This window comes from Nicotiana tabacum, chromosome 2 (genome assembly GCF_000715075.1).
Source record: "Nicotiana tabacum cultivar K326 chromosome 2, ASM71507v2, whole genome shotgun sequence".
Lineage (NCBI taxonomy): Eukaryota > Viridiplantae > Streptophyta > Magnoliopsida > Solanales > Solanaceae > Nicotiana > Nicotiana tabacum.
The window spans coordinates 123543349-123564672 of record NC_134081.1 but is presented as its reverse complement, the minus strand read 5'-3'; the positions used below and the strand labels follow the sequence as shown (position 1 = coordinate 123564672).

The window sequence follows — 21324 nt, the reverse complement described above, 5'->3', positions numbered from 1 at the left end:
TATACCATTAACAGAATAGAGTGGTAAGGACATATATTTTATAGAAAAATCAAGAAACATTATCTTAACTCCAAAAAATTAAACTTTATTTCTCTCTAAATTCCGCTTAGAATATTACAAACTTCTTTACTGTATTCTTAAGTTTGCTATATGTTGGCAAAGTAAAAAGAAGCTGGTAAAAATACACTACCATAAAATGTTTCTGCTGTATTAAAGAAATACTCTAAGTCCTAAGATACCCAACCCTGTTTTACATGGATTTGTATCTACATCAACGAATTTCCTAATTTCTGCCTCAGAAGCACTTATTTTAACTTTATCCAAAGTTAGGTTTTAAAGCATCAAAGCTGATGACTTCAAAGTGCTTGCCTAATTTAACAACGCAACTTATTTAGCTGATTTAATCGCAAGATTCAAATTTATCTTTATAATTTCATATTTTCGACGCTTAATTTTCTATTATGCATTTTCGATACAATTTGACAAAATGGGGCATATCAAAAATTAAAACATAGCCAACCACACGCACAGAGAGAGGGGAAGGAATTTGTATTTACACACTCCCTCCCCCTTCACCTACCCCGAAAAATAAAAGAGTAACGTTTTTCCGGAAAGGATTGTTACACTATCAATCACCTAATATGATAACTACAAATAATTGTTCATGAAAATTAGACTTAGTAGTCTAGAAATAAGGCAAGTTACATATTATAATATATTAAAATAAAATGACAATGTAAATTCTTTTATATTATCAAGGTATTAAAGCAAAATCCAAAATAACATCAAAGTTTAAGAAGAAGAAGAAGAAAAAAAAAGGAATAAGCCAAAAATAAAGATGAGACAAATTAAAGAATGTTCCTTGCCATATTGTCTGCACAATATGTCAAATTGTCAATTACCTCACAATGTATACATGCCTATATATATGCTTTAGCTTTAACACAAAAACCAAACTCAAACAAAGTCACACCAAGAGCATTTCCCGAATTCTCTAAGTAACAAAAGAATTAATTCTCAACATACCAAAAGACATGGAGTTGTTCTATGTCTCTCTTCTTTGCCTCTTTATTCTTTTAGTCTCCCTCTCCTTCCTCTTCCTCTTTCTCTTCAACAATAATAAGAACAAATCCACCTTCTCCGGCCAACTTCCTCCGGGCAAGTCCGGCTGGCCGGTGATCGGAGAAAGCCTCGAGTTTCTCTCCACTGGTTGGAAAGGTCATCCTGAAAAATTTATCTTTGATAGAATTTCCAAGTACTCTTCCAATGTGTTTAAAACTCATCTTTTAGGTGAAAAAGCAGCTGTTTTTTGTGGTGATTCTGGAAATAAATTCTTGTTTTCCAATGAAAATAAATTAGTCCAAGCTTGGTGGCCAAGTTCAGTTGACAAAATTTTCCCATCTTCAACACAAACTTCTTCAAAAGAAGAAGCTATTAAAATGAGAAAAATGCTTCCTAATTTCCTTAAACCCGAGGCGTTACAACGTTACATTGGAATCATGGATGATATCGCGCAACGCCATTTTAAATCATGGGAAAATCAAGAACAGGTTTTTGTTTTCCCTCTAGCAAAACGTTACACTTTTTGGTTAGCATGTCGATTATTTGTAAGTGTAGAAGATCCTAATCATGTAGCTAAACTTGCTGATCCTTTTGATGTTTTGGCTTCGGGTTTAATTTCTATTCCTATAGATTTACCTGGTACACCATTTAATCGTGCTATTAAGGCCTCCAATTTTATTAGAAAGGAACTTGTGGCAATTATAAAGCAAAGGAAGATTGATTTGGCTGAGGGAAAAGCATTGCCAAATCAAGATATATTGTCACATATGCTATTGACAAGTGATGAAAATGGGAAGTTTATGCATGAATTGGATATTGCTGATAAGATATTAGGGTTGTTGATTGGTGGACATGACACTGCTAGTTCTGCTTGTGCTTTTATTGTCAAGTATCTTGCTGAGCTTCCTGAGATCTATGAAGGAGTTTACAAAGGTAACCTAAGCTCTGACTCTTCATTGTGTACATATTTCGCACTGATCATTTAAAAATTATTTATACAATCAGGTCATTTATAATTTAATGTAATTATAATTAACCTGCTATAATTAGGGTAGATTGTTTACGTACGTCCAGTGGCGGAGCCACATGCACCCAAGGTGTGACACCCCTTCGTCGTAAAATTACACTGTTTAGCTCGGTAATTTTTTTTAAAATATGTATATATACTATACAATGACACCCCTTGACTTGTGGTGAGTTTATTTCTTTATATTTTGACTCTCTTTAATGAAAATTTTAGCTCCGCCACTGTCTACGTCACACTATCCTAATTAAGGTAGACTAGTTATATCACACCCCTAAGGTACAGTCTTTCTTCGGACCCTACGTAAATGCCGGAACTCTGTGCACGAAGGTGTCCTACTATAATTGGGATAAACTGTACTAATCATTTAAAAAAAATTATACTATCAGTGTTTATAACTTAATAATGCCTTTTTTGAATGTGTTTAATGCAATGATAATATGAAGAAAATTTATACTCCTAACTATTAGTGCATATTATTTTAAATTATTTCCGTATAACATTCTCGCGGACTTGACTGAGCGCAATAATTAGCCAGAAGTAGAATATTACCAAAATTTGCACTTAGTTTAGGAACATTACCAGACCTTTGACTTTAGAATTTAAAAAAAACGACTTTTCATTGGAAAAATCGCCTACTCACTCAAAATGTCATTTCTTTTAAATGGGAGAACGTTTATTTTTCTCTTACAAAATATTCTCTCTTTTCCTTTTGGACATTTGATAACGAAGATAAGATAAGCAGAAAAAATAGAAAATTTTATTTTCTTTCCCTTTCGAGTTTGTGAGCACATGAACAAGTTAAATTATTTCCTATTAATTAATTAGCTAAATCATAGAATATTGTTGTTTTACCAATTCCCTAAAAAAGAAACGAAGGTTTTCGCGGGATCTTTACACAAGGGTCGTTCATATTCATTGTTTATTTTTTCTAGCTATATACATAGTTTTTACATTAATTATATATAATTATACACATATAATACATAAATTATGTACATATTATACCTTCACCGGCTATTTTTAGTTTAAGCAATTGGGTGGAGGGCTATTTGGGTTAATTGACTTTCATAGATATATATGTATAATATCAACGTGTTTCAATTGTATGTCGTTAACTTTTACTATCTTGAGTAAAGTAAATTATTTAAGACTTAACATATGAGTTTAAGATTAGTTCTGTACATTAGCGTAAAATATATTATACATTATAAATTACTTAAAACTTAATTAGATGTAACTTTATTTATTCCCAACAGTTCATGCAGTCGCTTCTAAAAGCAATAGTAATTTAAATTGGTTATCGCTTCTCTTTTTTTGTATATGATCAAAATAGAACAAATGGAGATAGCAAAATCAAAGGCGCAAGGAGAATTATTGAATTGGGAAGACATTCAAAAGATGAGATATTCATGGAATGTGGCCTGTGAAGTTTTAAGACTTGCTCCACCCCTCCAAGGTGCTTTTAGGGAAGCCCTAATTGACTTCACTTTCAATGGTTTCTCCATTCCAAAAGGATGGAAGGTAAGAAAAAGAAATTCATTGGATTTTATGTTTCTTAGTTTGACTGATACAAAATTTTAAAATGTAACTAAAGGTGTATATAACAACACCAAAATATCCTTAAAACTCTATGGTATTAAACATGTCATGTTCAGAGGCGGTGTTGAATTCTAGAAAGGTTTGCTTACTGGGTTCTGAATAAATTATTTGGACATATTAACTTATTAAGTGGACTTTTATATCACAAACACAGGATTTTGGCCAAATCTATTGGATGTTGCCTAATGTAACGGTAACTATAGCTCCGACCCTGGTAATGTCATTCCTATAAAAGAGTGTTATTTAAGTGTAAAAATGAGACTGTTGAAATTAGAAAGTTACTATATACTGGAACATGGCATTTTTTTATAAACAAACTAAAGAGACATAAATTGATTGAAGAAGAGGAGAGGGAATAATAAATAAATAAGCAACTAATATCACACACAAGCAGAAAAAGAAGATTAGAGACTAACTTTTCTTTGTGCATTAAAAATTTATTGCAGATATACTGGAGCGCAAATTCTACACACAGAAATCCAGAAGTATTTCCAGAACCTCTAAAATTCGACCCTTCAAGATTTGAAGGAAGAGGACCTGCGCCATACACATTTGTACCCTTTGGAGGTGGACCTAGGATGTGCCCTGGAAAAGAATATGCTCGTTTAGAGATACTTGTTTTTATGCACCATCTTGTTAAGAGGTTTAAGTGGGAAAAAACTATTCCCGACGAGAAGATCGTCGTCAATCCAATGCCGATTCCGGCGAAGGGACTTCCGGTCAAGCTCTATCCTCACAACAAGGCATGATAAACAAGATTGCCAGAATATAACTTTGCTTTTATACGTAGTTGTTTCTCCTTATGTTGATTGGTTTTGTCACTTATTGTTAAGACACTTCTAAATATGTGACCCATATATAGTTAATGTTGTATTCCATGAATTGCGTAATAAGGTTATGAAATCATTTCTCTGAGTTGTATTGTGGTTTAATTGTGATGACTAACGAGTACCAAGTTTGATAAAGTGCCAAATCAAGGACTAGTTTCATCGAGAAATGGTATTATATCAAATTGGGTACGTACAAAGATTACACTAGTTTAACTATAATTAGAGCTATTTTGTATAATAGATCGGCTTTTTTCAGGTCGATATCTGTTAGTCAGGAAAAGAAGATGAGTCAAATATATCTCCTTCAAACATTAGCTTCTAAAGAAATTCAAGTAAATGAATTTACCTGAAATGCTGGACATGAATTTGATATTTATAGCGTTGAGATGTGTAAATAGGTATACGTAATCTTGTATGTCGCCCATCACAATTGTTGAAGATAATTTCGAAATAAACGTATTCCCTGCTCCAAAATTTTGTCACATTACTAGTGCATAACTTTATTCATGAAAGAATATGAACTCTAACCACATGCCTATAAAATAAGAGTAGAAGCGAGAGCACAAAGAAATAGCTTCTTTACCTGCAATGCAAAGGTGATATCTGCTTCATCTATCTTTAGCGTTACTCTTCTTAATTTATCTTCTCGCGCTTGCCCTACCTTTAGAATCCCCTGCGTTTTAGTTATCACCTTGTGTCATGCTTCTTCCTCTTAATTGAGAACTCATGAAAAGAGCGGCAGAAAAAAAATGTTTGCTAATGATCCCTTTTCAGTATGTTACCTGGTCACCTAGCACTCTGCACATGTTTGAGAGCTCCATGATTCCAACAGGTGGGATTAAAGTCGATTTACAGACATCAACGTATGAGATATTCAGCTGCAACAGAATACAGATATGTCTTGCCCCATGTATTTCCTTGTATTACTAATTCTCGCAGCTAAAAAAGAACAAAAATTACCTCCCCTATAGTCGCATCCTTTTTCTTCCCCCTGAATAGCTTCAAAGCAGAACATAGTATAATCTGCAGCAGAATACCAATTATATGCTGTTACCATCTGGCATTGAAGGGTGTGCTTTCTTTATGCTATATTGCTATATAACAACATAGGGAACCTCACAGAAGTGTTGCTTTATTGAGCAGGTCTTTTGAGCATTAACAGAGATGCAAATTACCAAAATACTAGAGTCTGGTCTTTTTTTCCACACCAAAAACTTGTATGCTTCCTTATACCACAAAAATAAAGCCGCTAAAATTTTCCTATGATCTTAGAGTTCATAACCAATTTGTTTCCTCTTTCGTCATTGAATTTTTATTCTCTTCTCTTTATTATTTTTTTGGGTGGAGCTGTTTGGTGGTTGCATAGACACCATGATAGTCTAGTTGCCTTTTCATGGGAAGGAGTGTATTCTTACCACGATGCAGTAGCAAATGTTTTCCAGTTTTAGATCAAGGGACCTAAATTGCTTCTTCCACTAACTAGATACTAAAAGATGACTACAATATGGAAAGAAAGTAAACTCCAAAATTCTTCTATCTAACTAATGTGAAGATATGTCTAAGTAACTCAAGAATGTCTCATAGTGGATACAAACACGACTTTACCTGTTGATGTTGTGGAAGCGATTGAATGGTATCAACTACCGGAGATCTATATGCCTTTGATAAAGCAATAGCCACATGGTCAACCCTGACCTGTTAAAAGGAGTTCCAAGTTTTACACAAGTTTAAAAAAAAATTAGCAGCACATGATACAAAAGAAAAATGACTTCAGAAGATCCTCAAATTACAGTATTTCAAGATTTATTACTAGAAAAATTAGAGGGCCAAACGTATCATGAAAGAACGTTACTATTTGCTCATCACCACATTACAAATTGCTGATAAGCTCATTCACTGAACAATGAAAATGTTATACATGTATACCAAGTGCATTGCAGGTTCCAGCAAGAAAATATCTTCACAAGTAGAATGCACGCAACTCCTACTAGTGATTGCTCATAAGAACTCTTGTGAACTTATCTACTTTTATCATATATAAAAAAAATTGAGGATGACATCTTGATATATGAAAATCAAACTGACCCTCATAATTTACAAATCCACAAATAGCAAATGAAAACCTTGATAGCATAAAAAGATGAAAAAATAACATCAATACTCACAACTCCACTTTCTTGGATAGGCGACTTATCACAAGCATCACCTCTCTGTTGATCAGAAAGTCCCATCTTTAATGATGGTAACTGAAGGCTGTAGATAGAATCTCTTATTTCACCTTCTAACATCTCTATTGCACTCCTGAAAACAATAATGAAAATGGAAACAAGTTTACTTCAAAAAGTAGTACAAGAAGCTCTTCTAACAAATATAAGATTAAGATAAGATCACATGCTCACTGGAAACTTAAGTATCAAAGTGCATGTAGGTACAAATCAGCTGCTAAAGAGTACCTTAGCATATTAGCCATAAGAAATCAAATGGTCTATATTACTCTCCTACCCCTCTTCTTCCCCAATAACTCAGACTAATATACAGATGGATACTGTATATACGTGTATGTCAATGCAAAATCCTGCAGGTTTAGCTACGGGCAGCATATAGCTCCATGAATACAATGCTATCTCATCCAATTAAATAAGTTAAGATTTACTAAGACAACAAATTATATCAAATCGGGAAATTTGCTCAAATTGTGGTCAGTCAAACTTGCAAGGAAATTCACCAACCTGCAAACTGAGAGAGCCTTCCCCATGTCTCCAGATGTAGAAGCTACTTTCTGCCACATTAGAAGCACTAATATAAGTGCACTATATTCTGAAATAAGTCTTTCATCATAGGTTTAAGTTTGAGTAGACAAGTGGATCACCACAAAGGTACTCGCAGTACAACACTATCTAAATGAAAGTTAAGAAAATGCAATCGAGTAAAATACGGATTCTAATGGACTTACCCTGGCACATAGTTCCAATGCTTGAGGCTGGAAGACAGTGTAAGGAAATGCCTGATCAAGGGTACACATAAAACAATATCTCTCATTAAATATAAAGCCGTGAAAAATGATCTGAAGCCATGATTTGTGCAGATAGCTTTGATTTAAAGTTGATCAGTTAATTTGTACGTTGATTACGTCGGCTGGGAAATCCTGAAAGCCAGACCTTGTTCATTCATTAGATTTATTTCCAGCTAGTTGCTGAACCAGCTTATAAAATCTAACCTAGTTAATACTCCTAAAAAACAAAATCTGACCTAGTTAGTGAGTTACTTATATTTCATTGGTTAATGGATTAAGTGTATTACAGTAGCTTACAAAAAAACTGTGTATTACAGTGACCTGTCTGATACTCATATATTAACTGTTATACAACAACCTAGTATTATCCCGAGGGGTCTGGGACATATTAACTGTTATGCAATTGTTTATTGTATTGCTACCTTTAAGATCATCTAAATGTTTTCAAGGCAGAGAAAAACATACACTTAAAAAGTTGACACTTTAAAACATACACAAAAGTTGATGGTCCACAAGTTACTATTGTGCAGTAAATTTATGTATCACATAAAGTTTCTCCATGCAGACTCCTGACTGTTGATAATGACACCAGAATAAGTCACTAGCTCAACAGTGCTAAATTAATATGGATGAGATCTAACAAAAGATTCTACAATATTATTCTATTGTACCAAGACATTGATTAAAGACATAATGGACTGAGACTTCGTATCCTAACCCCCTAAAACTGTTTCCTCTGCAAGTTTTATTCAAATCGTTTGAATGCATCTACTATAAGCCTAACTTTATCATGACAAAATGAAGAGATAATACTGACTGTTAAGTACAGAGTAAATGGTGGGGATCAGAATCCAGCAAATAGATAGAGCAAGAGTTTGAAAATAGAAGCAACCAAATTACCTCTAATCTTTGTTGAAGAATGGAAATGATTTGGTCCTTAGAATATGCACGATATGTTATAACTGCAGGCTTGTCTAGGAAAGTACAGCACCATGTGTCAGAAATTATATTCCTTTCCACATGGAATGGGTTATCTAGCATAATTTTACACAGAAGAGGAGAAATTAGTAAACAGGCGTTCACTACAGAAAATCAAGGAAGAATCCCCAACCAAAGAAAGTTAATGCTCCACTCTCTATTTTGCTGGTGTCAACATGTTTAAACATCAGAAAGATTGTCACACACAACAACATTTCATCCTCCTCGTTTAAGAATTGAATCCAAAAATTGAGACTTTTGGGGCACTCTCTTCAAAATCAGATGCACTTAAACAAGACAGAAGAATTTGGAAAATGATAGGACATGAAGGACAAAGATACTCACAGTTCAAGGATTGTAGCTTGGGAAGAAATCTATCAGCTAAGTCAATGGCATTAGCAATTCCTGTAAAAGTAGAATACAGTAATGAGCAATGGTTAACAGAAATTCAGCTACTTCTTTCAATTCAAAATGTAGTCATACTTAGAATTTCTAATGAATATAGAAAGATGACTTTCTAGTAAGTGTTACCAATCAGAATAAATCGGGAGAAAGGAAACGTAGTTAGCATGAACAGATCATGAAGCACAGTCCGGTCTTTTGTGATTAAATAATCCATCTCATCAACGATTATCAACCTGTTGAGCATTTAGCTTGTTAAAGAGAGAAAGCCTTCAAAAAGAAAAATCCGCATGAGAAACAGAATAATTGTATCTTGTGAAAATTACTTCATTGCAATTCACATTGTCAGGCAATTTGACTTGAAAAATACTACAACAAAAGAATCATGTTAAGCAAAGAGAATGGATCTTTGAGGTGCTAATAATATAAAACATTTAATACAGTACTCACATCATCTTCCTCCCAGTTGACTGCTGCTTCTGAGATGACATTTTCTGAAGATACTGCAAAGGTGACATAGAACCATTTGCTTTTCTCCGTGGCTGAATTTTATCGAGTATCTGTCAAAAAGGTCATAACATAAGCATATGGAGATTGCATAATTCAGCTTCAGAATCAGGTTTAAAGATAATGAACCTTTCCAAAAATGTCAGAAGTTTTTGACAGAGAAGTGCAGCTGAGAGATAACAAATCTGGTGCCTGCAAGGCTGACTGAAATGAGCAAATAAAATGTTGGTTAGAACTAACCATTACAATAGTTAGAAAGATGACTCCAGTAAGGATAGGTTACCTACTACACAACTATCAGAGTTACATAAGCAAAATTTATATACCGAGTTAATTCAAGATCAGTCAACACATTCCAACCTTCAAATGCTTCTCGTACGAAATGAAGATCCAACAATTTCCAAATAATAAACAAAAACAAGCTAGTTCTTGGCCATTGAAAGAGTGAGGAAAAAGAAACTGTTTAGTTCAACCGACTTCAACTTAAGACAAAAAGTAACATTATGCACAACTCCTGCATTTTGATGCTTCCATTCGAAGGTAGAAGCTCAGCTACCGTAATAATTGCCTCTTCCAAAGTACTTTATACAGCAACTTCCTATTAAAATTATGATGGAAATTTCTTAGTAGTCAGAATCCAAATGATCCCTACCTCATTTAAACATGGTAGGCTTTGTTAATGCGCCAGTACTTCTAGCATATACATTCAATTTTACTGATTTCAATTGCACTATAAGATGGGAGTTTAGCAATTTGACTGCACTTTAGCCCAGTTCAGGCCAACAAATTATGGACATTGTAGATGAAAGCAGCTAACGATTTGGGCAAGGAACAAATGCAAATTTATCAATGCATGGATGTTTTTCCCTTGGATTTGATCATCACAAACCAACAAGTAAACGACGAGCTACATATATATACTTACCTCATTTGCCCAATCAACCAGGACCTCCTTGACCTTCTCTATTGACAAAGACTTTCCAGTGCCAGGGCAACCACATATATACAAACTCCCAGCCTTGTCTTGTTCCACAGATTCTTTGCAAAAATCCAAAACTCTATTGTACTTGACTTCTCGACACACCACAGTTGCTGTTGCTGGAGGAGTAGACACATGCAATGCCTCCTTCACCGCATTTAATTGCTCCACATCTACATAATATTTATGGAGTAAATGAACTTTAGCTTACACATCCCCAGGGACAGAACTAGAACACAGGTTATGGGTTCGGCAAACCAAGGAGCTTTAATACAAGCCATGTATTAGTCTTAAGAAATCTATTAAATATGTACAAAACGTTAATTTAAAACCCCGTAACTTAAACGAATTAGAATCCGGTATTCATAAATTTCAAATTCTGGCTCCGCCTCTGCACATCCCGATCAATTTAAATCTCATTACACAATATCAAAATAGTAATCAATCAAAACTTGCCTCTTGGATTCCACATTGGCTTCTGAAGAAAACTCTCCGACAATCTCTTTTTCACTGGTGATTTGGTCGTATTTATTGTTTTATCCCCAAAATTCCCCTGCATCTGAGTAAAATATTAAGAATAAGAAAGTAGGAATCTACTAATCCAGTGAGGAGATGCATTTTAAATACATATAGAGTTACTTTTACATGACTCTTAGGGCAGTCTTTGACGCATCGACGAGGAGATTTCCATTTCGCACAAGAGCTTTGCATTGGTGAAGGAGTCGAATTGGATCTGAGTTTGCGCTTCTGAGGAGTAGACAATTGGATCTCAGCCATTGGATTGTTGCCACCGGTGAGGCGAGTTGAATCACGGCTAATTGTGGGCAGTGATTGTGAATCCAGAAGATGATGGTATAGTATATTATACTTACGTATGTCAGATTTTGTACATAGATTGTATCATTTTCCCGCTAGAGAGGCGCCCTACTGTATTTCCCGCCATGAAACATTGATTCTCTCTCCTTTTTTTTTTCCTTTTTTTTTTGTGTGTGTGTTTTCATTTCATTTTTTCTTAAGCAATCCCAATTTTTTGTTGGTTCGTGTCGGAATCAGGAAATTACGTCCAATAAATGATTATCTATACTATATTAAAAAAATAAAGGTATTTAGCGCTTTTTTTATCCTTTAAAAACAGAGTTCACACTAGATAGTATAGTTATTTTAATTATTTTACTTATACTTAGGAATAAATATTTATTTATTTTCCTAATATTTAGGACTAAATTTGTGTATTTATTAGGAAAAAATGATTCTTTAGGACACAAGGTACAACTTATTTTAAGTGTGTTCTCGCTAGGATTCTTGTGCAAACTTCCGATCCCTTTTATCCTATAGCGTGAAACTTTTCCCTCGAGAAAACTTTAATTGCATAAACCCTAAGAAGTCTTCGAAAGTATTGTGACTTTAGTCTAAACTAAACGGCGATCAAATGTACTCTCAAGAAAGTTTGACAGGTACATAGTTAATTTGTTTGATATTTCCTTTCGTTAATTTTAAGTGTGTACTAAACTATACAAAAAAAAATTAGTTTTGTATAGTTTGTGTATTCTTATATTATTTGTTTAGGTTTGATGTAGTCGATCATTGTGAGCGCAACTCTTTTTTCTTTTGGTAGAAGAGTCCAACTCTAACACTAAATGTGATTGACACGTTTTTTGTTTGTTTAGGTTTTATTATTTAGTATTTTGGTAACATTGATGCTTTATTATATTTCGTTGGCTACAATTTACGGAAGAAGAGGTCACAAGTGAAAGCTCATGTCTCAGAAAATCTAACCAATGAATGGTAATTCAACTATGTTGAGATTTGTACAACAAGAACGATTCTTAGCATTAATAAATTATAGTTGTAATAATTATATATTTTTTATCCGTGTTGGTAATTGTTAGATACCAATAACGTTTACAAGTTACATTCTTTTCTTGGATTAAGCAACATTGTCCTACTTGAATAATAAAATTGAAAGCCGACTTCTAATTGCAAAGTCGACTCCAATTTCAAAACTTCTCGTGAAATAAGTATCTTCTTTAAATAATGATAATACACTAGCATATAGTTGTATCTAGGGATATTGTTCTAATCGCTTGGTAAGCATGTGGCGCGGGTTGAGTAAGAGCCAACAAGGATTTAGGTAATTGAGATCTTTAATTCTTCAATCAAGAGGTATTTGATACTGTAAACGGTCAAAACCGGTTTCGACTTTCGTACGATTAGTCAAGATTGGAACATAATGGATCGAAGGTCATCTTCGTAATATCGGGTATGAGATCCGAAGCCAGGTTACCAAGCTCAAGTTTCAGGGACCAATTAAGTACCGAGCTCGAAGTCAATACCGAGCTCGATGCCAAATCGAACTATGATGTGAGACGGTGTTATCGAGCTTAAAAGCTAGAGACCGACCAATACCGGGCCCCGAGCCAATATCGAGCTCTAAACCTGAAAATCGACCAATACCAAGTTCGATCAAGATCGAGCCAAGAGACAAGAGCCGTTACAGCCGCACTAAGGAGAGAATCTCGGCGGAAATTATGGAAAAGCTAATCTATCATGGGCTCCCCACTATGTATTTTTAATTATATCTAAAGTATGATCCCTCCACTATAAGAGGGCTAGTTATTATTTCTGTAAAGGGCAGAACATCAATGCATACATACACCCTTATATTCAGATATTACTATTGACAGAGGAATACGGTGGAGATTATCCTCTTGTAAGCTTTATACATTGATTCATCTCGCTAGTCCATAAAATCGCTTTCTAATTCAATATTGGTTTGTATTTCATTCTTTACAAGTCAATATTCGATATATTTCTACTTACTTTCCGATTTGTGCCATGTTGTACTGCGTATCCTTAGGGCTACGTACAAATTTAACTCTATCCATTTTTCGGGTAAATAATTTGGCACCCACCGTGAGGCTAAGGATAACAGTGGTTGTTTGGTACGAATTTCTACATAACACACCATTTTATACTTGCTCTTGGAAGTATCTTTGATTTCAGATTAAAAATGTCGAATTCTCAATTAATGGCCCTACCTATCGACAACGAAGTTGGCCTTCAAGATGAGAACAACGTACTCCCCGAGGGCGGAAGGCCACTCGTCGATCCCGTTGGAGCTCGGGTCGAAGAGCCAATAGACGTCAATTCACATGCGGCCATCAAGGCGAACCAACGTTCCAACCCTGGAAATAGCATTCATGGTGGAACTCGGTCTGCAGCTCGAAATACCCAAAACGCTGAGGAAAACGGAATCAGTTTGCGTATGATCTTTGAGATGTTTCAAGCTCAACAAGTAGCAATAGGCCGTTTGCAAAGCCAAACCCAGGCACCGACCAGACTCGAGCCCAGTCCACCCCAATAAGTCACCCACAAAACGATGAGCAAGAATCGGGGACTAATCCCGAAATTGCTAAGATGCTCGAAGAACTGACAAAACAAATAGAGTTAGGAGAAAGGAGGATCGAGGCAAACGACAAAAAAATAGAAACATATAACTTCACGGTTGATCAGATCCCGGGGGCACCACCGATATTGAAGGGCGTAGATTCCAAAAAATTCATACAAAATCCTTTCCTCCCGAGTGCGGCTCCTAAATCGATCCCAAAGAAGTTTCGCATGCCCAAGATTCCTAAATATAATGGAACGATCGACCCCAACGAACATGTCACCTCTTACACATGTGCCATCAAAGGGAACGATTTAGAGGACGATGAGATCGAATCTGTATTATTGAAAAACTTCAGGGAAACCCTGTTAAAGGGAGCATTGATATGGTATCATAATTTACCATCTAACTCTATTAATTCTCTTGCTATGCTTGCAAATTCTTTCGTAAAGCGCATGCTGGGGCCATAAAGGTCGAGACCAGGAAGTCGGACATATTCAAGGTAAGACAAACGGATAACGAGATGCTAAGAGAATTCGCATCTCGATTCCAAATGGAACGAATGGATCTACCACCAGTCACATATGATTGGGTTGTTCAAGCTTTCACTCAAGGTTTAAACGAACGAAACTCGATGGCTTCACGGCGGCTGAAGCATAACCAGATCGAGTACACAGCTATTACTTGGGCTGATGTGCATAATTGGTATCAATCCAAAATAAGAGTCGAAGAATACTAGTTGGGTTCTGGGTCCGTTTTGAAAAGGGATATCGACCGAAAACCAAGGTTAAACAAGGATCAATATTGGTCGTATAACGGAGATCGTAGGGGTAGCAAACCTTCACACAACACCGTACGAGGCGAAAAGAGAAATGATCGAGGCCAAGGGTCTCGAGGGCTGATGGACAGGAATGGGTTCGGCAGGCATACCGGACCCAAGGAAGCATCTCGGTTATCGGAGTATAACTTCAGCATCGATGCATCCGCTATCGTATCGGCTATAGGACGCATGGCCTCGACATATGCAGATCCTGCCCAGAGGAATCCCAATCAAATGTGCGAATATCATGACACTCATGGCCATAAAACGGAAGATTGCAGGCAACTAAGAGAGGAGGTAGCTCGGTTATTTAACAAAGGGCACATTCGAGAATTTTTAAGTGACAGGGCCAAAACCCATTTCAAAAACATGAATTTCAATAGACAGAACGAACAAGAAGAGCCACAACACATTATCCACATGATCATTGGTGGGGTCGATACCCCCTAGGGGGCGGTGCTTAAACGCACTAAGATGATGGTTGTAAGAGAAAAGCGATCCCGGACTCAAGATTACACCCCTGAAAGAACCTTGTCCTTTAATAACGAAGACGCGGAAGGAATCATGCAACCACATAACGATGCACTGGTAATATATGTACTTATGAATAAAACTCAAGTTAAACGTGTGTTAATTGATCCAGGTAGTTCGCCCAACATCATTCGATCAAGGGTCGTAGAACAACTCGGTCAACAGAACCAGATCGTGCCCGCAACCTTGGTACTAAACGGATTCAACATGGCATGTGAAACTACTATGGGCGAAATAATCTTGCCAGTTAACGTGGCGAGAACCATCCAAGAAACGAAGTTCCACATAATCGAAGGCGATATGAAATACAACGCCCTGCTCGGAATGTCGTGGATCCACAATATGAGGGTTGTACCCTCTACCCTCCACCCGGTTTTGAAGTTCCCAACATCAGAGGGAATCAAAACAGTATACGGGGAGCAACCGGCCACAAAAGAAATGTTTGTCGTCGATAAAATGATTCTGATGTCATCATTATCATCAGTAAAAAGATAGGATTCGAAGGAGGAACGGAATACCAAATAGCAATTACAAACGTCAGCTTCGACCCAATTAGAGAATTAGAAGACTGACAAAGATGATGAACACGGGATCCCTCGATCTTTCGTGGTTCCCGATGATTCTGATGCCACCCAATCAACAATCGAAGAACTTGAGCAAGTCATACTAATCGAATATCTGCCCGAACGAAAGGTATACCTGGGCACGGGGTTAGATCCCGAGCTCAGGAAAAAGCTTATTAAATTTATTATAGCTAACATAGACTGTTTCGCTTGGTCCTATCTTGACATGACAGGGATCCCACCGGGAATCACCGCTCATAAGCTAAGCCTGGACCCAAAATTCCACCCGGTAAAATAAAAAAGGAAGCCCTAGTCCGAGGTCAAACACGCCTTCATAAAAGACGAAGTAACCAAACTTCTTAAAATATGGTCCATTCGGGAAGTAAAGTATCCCGAATGGCTAGCAAATATGGTGGTAGTCCCTAAAAAGGGAAACAAACTTAGAATGTGTATAGATTATAAAGACTTGAATAAAGCATGCCCTAAGGACTCGTTTCCTTTGCCTAATATCGATCGTATGATCGATGCCACGGTCGGCCACGAGACTCTCAGTTTTCTCGATACCTATTCCGGGCACAACCAAATACAGATGAACCCGGAGGATCAGGAAAAGACCTCATTTATCACCAAGTACGGGACCTACTGTTATAATGTAATGCCATTTGGCCTAAAAAATGCTGGCGCAACTTACCAACGCCTAGTAAACGTAATGTTTGAAAAACAAATAGGAAAATCAATGGAAGTTTATATTGATGACATGTTGGTTAAATCCACGTGAGCAAAGGACTATTTAAAGCATTTGCAGGAAACTTTCGACATACTAAGGGAGTACAATATGAAGCTCAATCCCAAAAAATGTGCTTTCGGAGTTGGCTCGGGCAAGTTTCTCGGTTTCATGGTATCCAATCGAGGAATCGAGATTAACCCCGATAAAATCAAAGCAATCGAAGACATCACAATGGTAGATAATGTAAAGACCGTGCAAAGGCTAACGGGGCGGATAACCGCCCTTGGACGATTCATTTCGAGATCCTCGGATAGGAGCCACCTATTTTTCTCTTTGCTTAAAAAGAAAAACATTTTTTCATGGACTCCGAAATGTCAGCATGTTTTGGAATAGCTAAAACGGTATCTATCGAGCCCTCCGTTGCTTCATACCCCGAAGGCAGACGAACAACTTTACCTGTATCTAGTTGTCTCGGAGGTAGCGGTAAGTGGAGTCCTAATTCGAGAAGAGCGAGGTACGTAATTCCCTATTTATTATGTGAGTCGAACTCTAGGCGAAGCCGAAACTGGATATCCACACTTAGAAAAATTAGTGCTTGCTTTAATAAGTGCCTCTAGGAAGTGACAACCATATTTCCAGTGCCACCTGATACATGTCGTAACAACTTATCCTCTACGAAATATTTTACACAAACCTAAGCTTTCAAGTCGATTGGCCAAATGGGCCATAGAGATCGGCGGGTACGGCATCGAGTATCGACCTCAAACCACTATCAAATCTCAAATCTTAGCGGACTTCGTGGCTGAATTTACACCGGCCTTCGTACCCAAGATCGAAAAGGAATTATAGATAAAACCAGGCACCTCTTCGGGAATCTGGACCCTCTTTACGGACGGTGCCTCGAACGCAAAGGGGTCTGGACTAGGCATCATACTAAAATCGCCCACAGGTAATATAGCTAGACAGTCTATTAAAACTACAAAATTGACTAACAATGAGGCCGAGTAAGAGGTCATTGCTCGAATTCTTGAAGTCCCCAGCAGAGTCGTCATAGCTGTCACACCCCTTTTATGCCTCCCCCAAAGATAAATGTGTATTATGGATGGTGGGTTAAAGAGTTTTTCCAATTAAAGTGACAAACTTGATTAGGGATTATTTTATTTATAGAGTCGCCACTTGGAATTGAGTTTTGGGGTGTTCCAAGTCACCTTTTATTTGAATCCCTAGTCAAAGGAAGATTTGACTCTATTATTATTTGTTTGCAAAAATAAAGTCCGGGTAAGAAATTCTGTTGACTGGGGAGAAGGTGTAAAGCACTCCCCGAGTCCCGTGGCTCTAGCACGGTCGCTTTATTGACTACATTTGGCTTATATTATTTTTGGATAAACTGTGATTTATTGGTTTTCATATTTTATCTATCTGCTTTCAATCATTAGAATATAGTATTATTTTTTTAAACGAATCACGTGTGTGAATCCACTTTGTTTATTGTGCCAAAATCATGTCTCGCGTACGTGTACACAATTAGTAGCATTTTTATTATTTATTAAGATTGTGTGGCCAAAGTCGCGCGAACACATACTTTGATTTATTTTTAAAAATTATAATTATGTCACGCGAACGTATACATAATCACGATGATTTGATTAATTATGAGTGTGCCTAAAAGCATACTAACGTATTATGATTATTCATTTCCTAAATTAAAGATTGTTGTGAGGCCATGCTTTATGGAATTGGCGTGGTTGGAAGAAATAAGTAAATTAGCTATGGAAATATGAGTTAGCCTTACTAATTTTATCCTCGCGGGTTGGCAAACTTCCCTATTTGGCACAACTACGTGATGACCTCAATAAAAAAACACATTTGAAGATGATAAATGTTCCCTTACACACAAATCCTTTTGATGTTATATCTATCTACTTTATAAGAATCTCTTCTTATATTCTATGAACAGTATAGCATCCTAACTAAAGAAGTTAACATCACAAGTATCCATTAAATTAATCCAAAATAAGGATGAAAAAGATTTAGAATTACGAAACACTAAGATGGACTGTACAGAATAGTTCCAAAACTAATCTAAAATAAAGCAAACAAGCAAATTTAATAGAATAAACTACCTACTAGCAAATAATTAAAACCCATGGAACATCCTCACCTATCTCGAATAGAGCAAGCAGAATGCTTAAATCACTCAAAGAGCAAAATAAGAATACATACGTGCGTTCCTAAGAATTTTGAACTACCAAGAAGACATTTAATTTTCAAAGCATTTAAGAAACAGAATAAGGAACCAAATCTCTAGCAGACTTCGAGAACAAGAGAAACAATTAGCACATTTACACAAGATCTACCTTAGCGGCCAGCCATAGAAAATTCTGATCAATCCCTCTTAAAAACCTCAACATCAATGATCCAATAACACCATAACAATTGATAAACAAAATGAAATCATATGTGAAAGCATGCTAATAGAAAAGAGGGGATCCATCAACAACATTCATCAAGCTATTGTAATAAGATGATATAAGAATAAAAAGGACCTTTTATAGAAACTCGACCAAATCGCCAGAAACTCGAAGCTGACTCAGGAAACTCCGATGACTTTACACGGCTAAAATAAAGCTTAAACTGCAACTCTTTTAGTGATGTAAGAAGTTGGTTTTCAGATTGTTTTAATGGAGGTTTTGCTACGTTTTTGGACTGGTTTTGGGGATTGTGTTGCCTTTTGGGGGCTGGAATTTCCAGCTGCGATTCGTCATTTTTTTTGGCTATTTTTGCAGCGAATTTTTGCTGGATAAGGGCTGTTTTTTCAGGTACTTTTGGAGCCGTTTTTGGAGTGATTTTCGGCTGTTTTTGAGCTGGGTTTTTGGAGGTCTTTTGTTAGTTTTTGACTGCCTTTTTCTGGCTTGTTCTTAGAGGAAGAAAAGGATTAAGCTCCTCTCCCTTTTGGGGATCCTTTTGGTCCATTTTTGATGAGCAAGAAAAGAGCTTAGGGGTTGTGAGTGTGGGACAAAGTGTGGGGGACAAAGTGTGGGGGAAAAGCGTGGGGGGCAAGCGTGGGGGATAAGAAAAAGTGGAGTGAGGACACGCGTGGGAGACAAAGAGTGGGGACACGTGTGGGAAGATGGGAGCGGAAAATATTCAAGCACGGTAAAAAATTAGGTGCTCACAGCATGCCCCTCTTTGCTTGGAAACATTAAAAGTTTTCAGGCAAAGATAAAGTGAGCCGTATGACTAAATTTTGACCATATCGTTATTCAAAAGAGGAAGAAAATAAAAGAAAAAGGTGCAACCGAGTCCTGGTTTTGGACAACCTACATATCCCGGGTTATAGGGAAATCAGGTCGCGTGTAGTTCAAGAAAAATGATGGAGTGATGAGTTCGAAAGTCGAGCTAGGTTCCGTCGAGACTCCGGTCCGTGGCCCTGTTATTACATCAAAATTGAAAGAAACTAAACAAGCTTATCAACTATGAGTTACAAGATTCCTATCTATAAGTCTTTTGAAGCTTGATCTTGAATCTTGACTGGTTGTTCATGTGAACTCTGATCTGAACCTTGATGCTTGCTAGTTGTAAGTGCTAGTTCATTCTTCTACGACTTCTTCTGAGCAAAACGGGAAATGTGAAGCTCGTAACTTCAGTCATGTCTTGAATAGTCCGTATTCTTTCCATCTGCTTTTGCATTTGGATTCATTTTCTTTTCCTTTTCTTTTCTTTATTTTGTTCATCTCGAACGATGTGCCTCAAGGTAAAACCTGCTCAGACATCACACCAAACAAACGAACGAAATTTTTCTGCCCCGATTTTCACTAGGAAAATTTCGTGAGTTATTGTAACCAAATTCTAAACTACTTGTTTATTGAAAGCAATAAAAAAACGGGAATGGTGTATCCTGAAAAGGTCATGATCCCAAAAGAATGTCTCAATTAAGTATTGGTGTACCTTATGTTGGGAAAATATGGCAAAGTAATGGGATACCCTATATTGGCAATGATATCAGGGAGTGGTGTACCAGGCATTTGAACTCAAATCAACTAGGGAATGAAGTATCCTATGCTGGATAACACAACTAAGGATTGGTGTAGCCTATACTGGTAAGGAGATCGGGGATTGGTGTACCCTATACTGAAAAGGAAATGTAACCATGGGTTGGTGCCCTGTATTACTGACAAGAAAATATAACCAGGGGTTGACGCCCTATATTACCGGAAAAAAGAATGTTGAATCCCCTTAGCGAAAAAGTTCTACCTGGGTTAAACTATGAAAAACAAGACTGGACAAAGAGTACTTCTACCTGGAAATATGAACTGGATCCCCCTAGGCGAAAAGGTTCTACCTGGGTTAAGCTACGAAAATAACATGAGCGAAGAGTACTTCTACCCGGAACTAAGAGCCGGATCCCCCTAGGCGAAATGGTTCTACCTAGGTTAAGCTGCGAAAATAACCTGAGCGAAGAGTACTTCTACCCGGAACTATGAGCTGGATCCCCCTAGGCGAAATGGTTCTACCTGAGTTAAGCTACGTAAAACATCCTGAGTGAAGAGTACTTCTACCCGGAACTATGATCTGGATCCCCCTAGGCAAAATGGTTCTACCTGAGTTAAGCTACGTAAAACATCCTGAGTGAAGAGTACTTCTACCCGGAACTATGAGCTGGATCCCCCTAGGCGAAATGGTTCTACCTGGGTTAAGCTACGAAAATAACCTGAGCGAAGAGTACTTCTACCCGGAACTATGAGCTGGATCCCCCTAGGCGAAATGGTTCTACCTGAGTTAAGCTACGTAAAACATTCTGAGCGAATAGTACTTTTACCCGGAACTATGAGTTGGATCCCCCTAGGTGAAAAGGTTCTACCTGGGTTAAACTATGAAAAGCAAGCTTAGGCGAAGAG

The 21324-nt window shown here is 37.0% G+C and overlaps 2 protein-coding genes across 7 annotated transcripts; one reads left to right on the top strand and one right to left on the bottom strand.

Moving 5' to 3' along the window:
• The first annotated feature begins 924 nt into the window (after positions 1–924).
• On the top strand, positions 925–4620 carry LOC107821306 (beta-amyrin 28-monooxygenase-like). The gene is made up of 3 exons (XM_016647746.2): positions 925–1995; positions 3423–3610; positions 4135–4620. Exons 1-3 carry the CDS (start codon positions 1035–1037, stop codon positions 4435–4437), a joined length of 1452 nt encoding a protein of 483 aa, XP_016503232.1. The 5' UTR covers positions 925–1034; the 3' UTR covers positions 4438–4620.
• Positions 4138–11399, bottom strand: LOC107821305 (cell division control protein 6 homolog B). Of its 6 annotated transcripts, none has more exons than XM_016647744.2 (17): positions 11043–11399; positions 10854–10950; positions 10344–10570; positions 9548–9622; positions 9362–9471; positions 9041–9147; positions 8855–8914; positions 8432–8565; positions 7472–7522; positions 7248–7297; positions 6684–6819; positions 6124–6213; positions 5479–5541; positions 5301–5396; positions 5102–5191; positions 4865–4981; positions 4138–4273 (listed from the first exon to the last, which is right to left on the bottom strand). In XM_016647744.2, the coding sequence occupies exons 1-16, from the start codon at positions 11172–11174 to the stop codon at positions 4943–4945; spliced, it is 1557 nt and encodes a 518-aa protein (XP_016503230.2). In that variant the 5' UTR covers positions 11175–11399; the 3' UTR covers positions 4138–4273; positions 4865–4942. The 6 variants fall into 6 exon arrangements, with proteins under 6 accessions (XP_016503230.2, XP_016503225.2, XP_016503231.2 ...); XM_016647739.2 differs by having other exon boundaries at positions 10854–10956; positions 11037–11398; XM_016647745.2 differs by having other exon boundaries at positions 8432–8505; positions 10854–10956; positions 11037–11397.
• Positions 11400–21324: the final 9925 nt, after the last annotated feature.

Excerpts from the sequence above, each read along its gene's own strand:
- LOC107821306 (XM_016647746.2), top strand. The coding sequence starts at position 1,035 with ATGGAGTTGTTCTATGTCTCTCTTCTTTGCCTCTTTATTCTTTTAGTC. Across the intron at positions 1,996-3,422 it reads CTATGAAGGAGTTTACAAAG|AACAAATGGAGATAGCAAAA; the intron begins GTAACCTAAGCT and ends TGATCAAAATAG. Across the intron at positions 3,611-4,134 it reads CCATTCCAAAAGGATGGAAG|ATATACTGGAGCGCAAATTC; the intron begins GTAAGAAAAAGA and ends AATTTATTGCAG.
- LOC107821305 (XM_016647739.2), bottom strand. The coding sequence starts at position 11,174 with ATGGCTGAGATCCAATTGTCTACTCCTCAGAAGCGCAAACTCAGATCC. Across the intron at positions 6,820-7,247 it reads AAGGCTCTCTCAGTTTGCAG|GAGTGCAATAGAGATGTTAG; the intron begins GTTGGTGAATTT and ends TATTGTTTTCAG. Across the intron at positions 6,214-6,683 it reads CTATCCAAGAAAGTGGAGTT|GTCAGGGTTGACCATGTGGC; the intron begins GTGAGTATTGAT and ends TCCTTTTAACAG.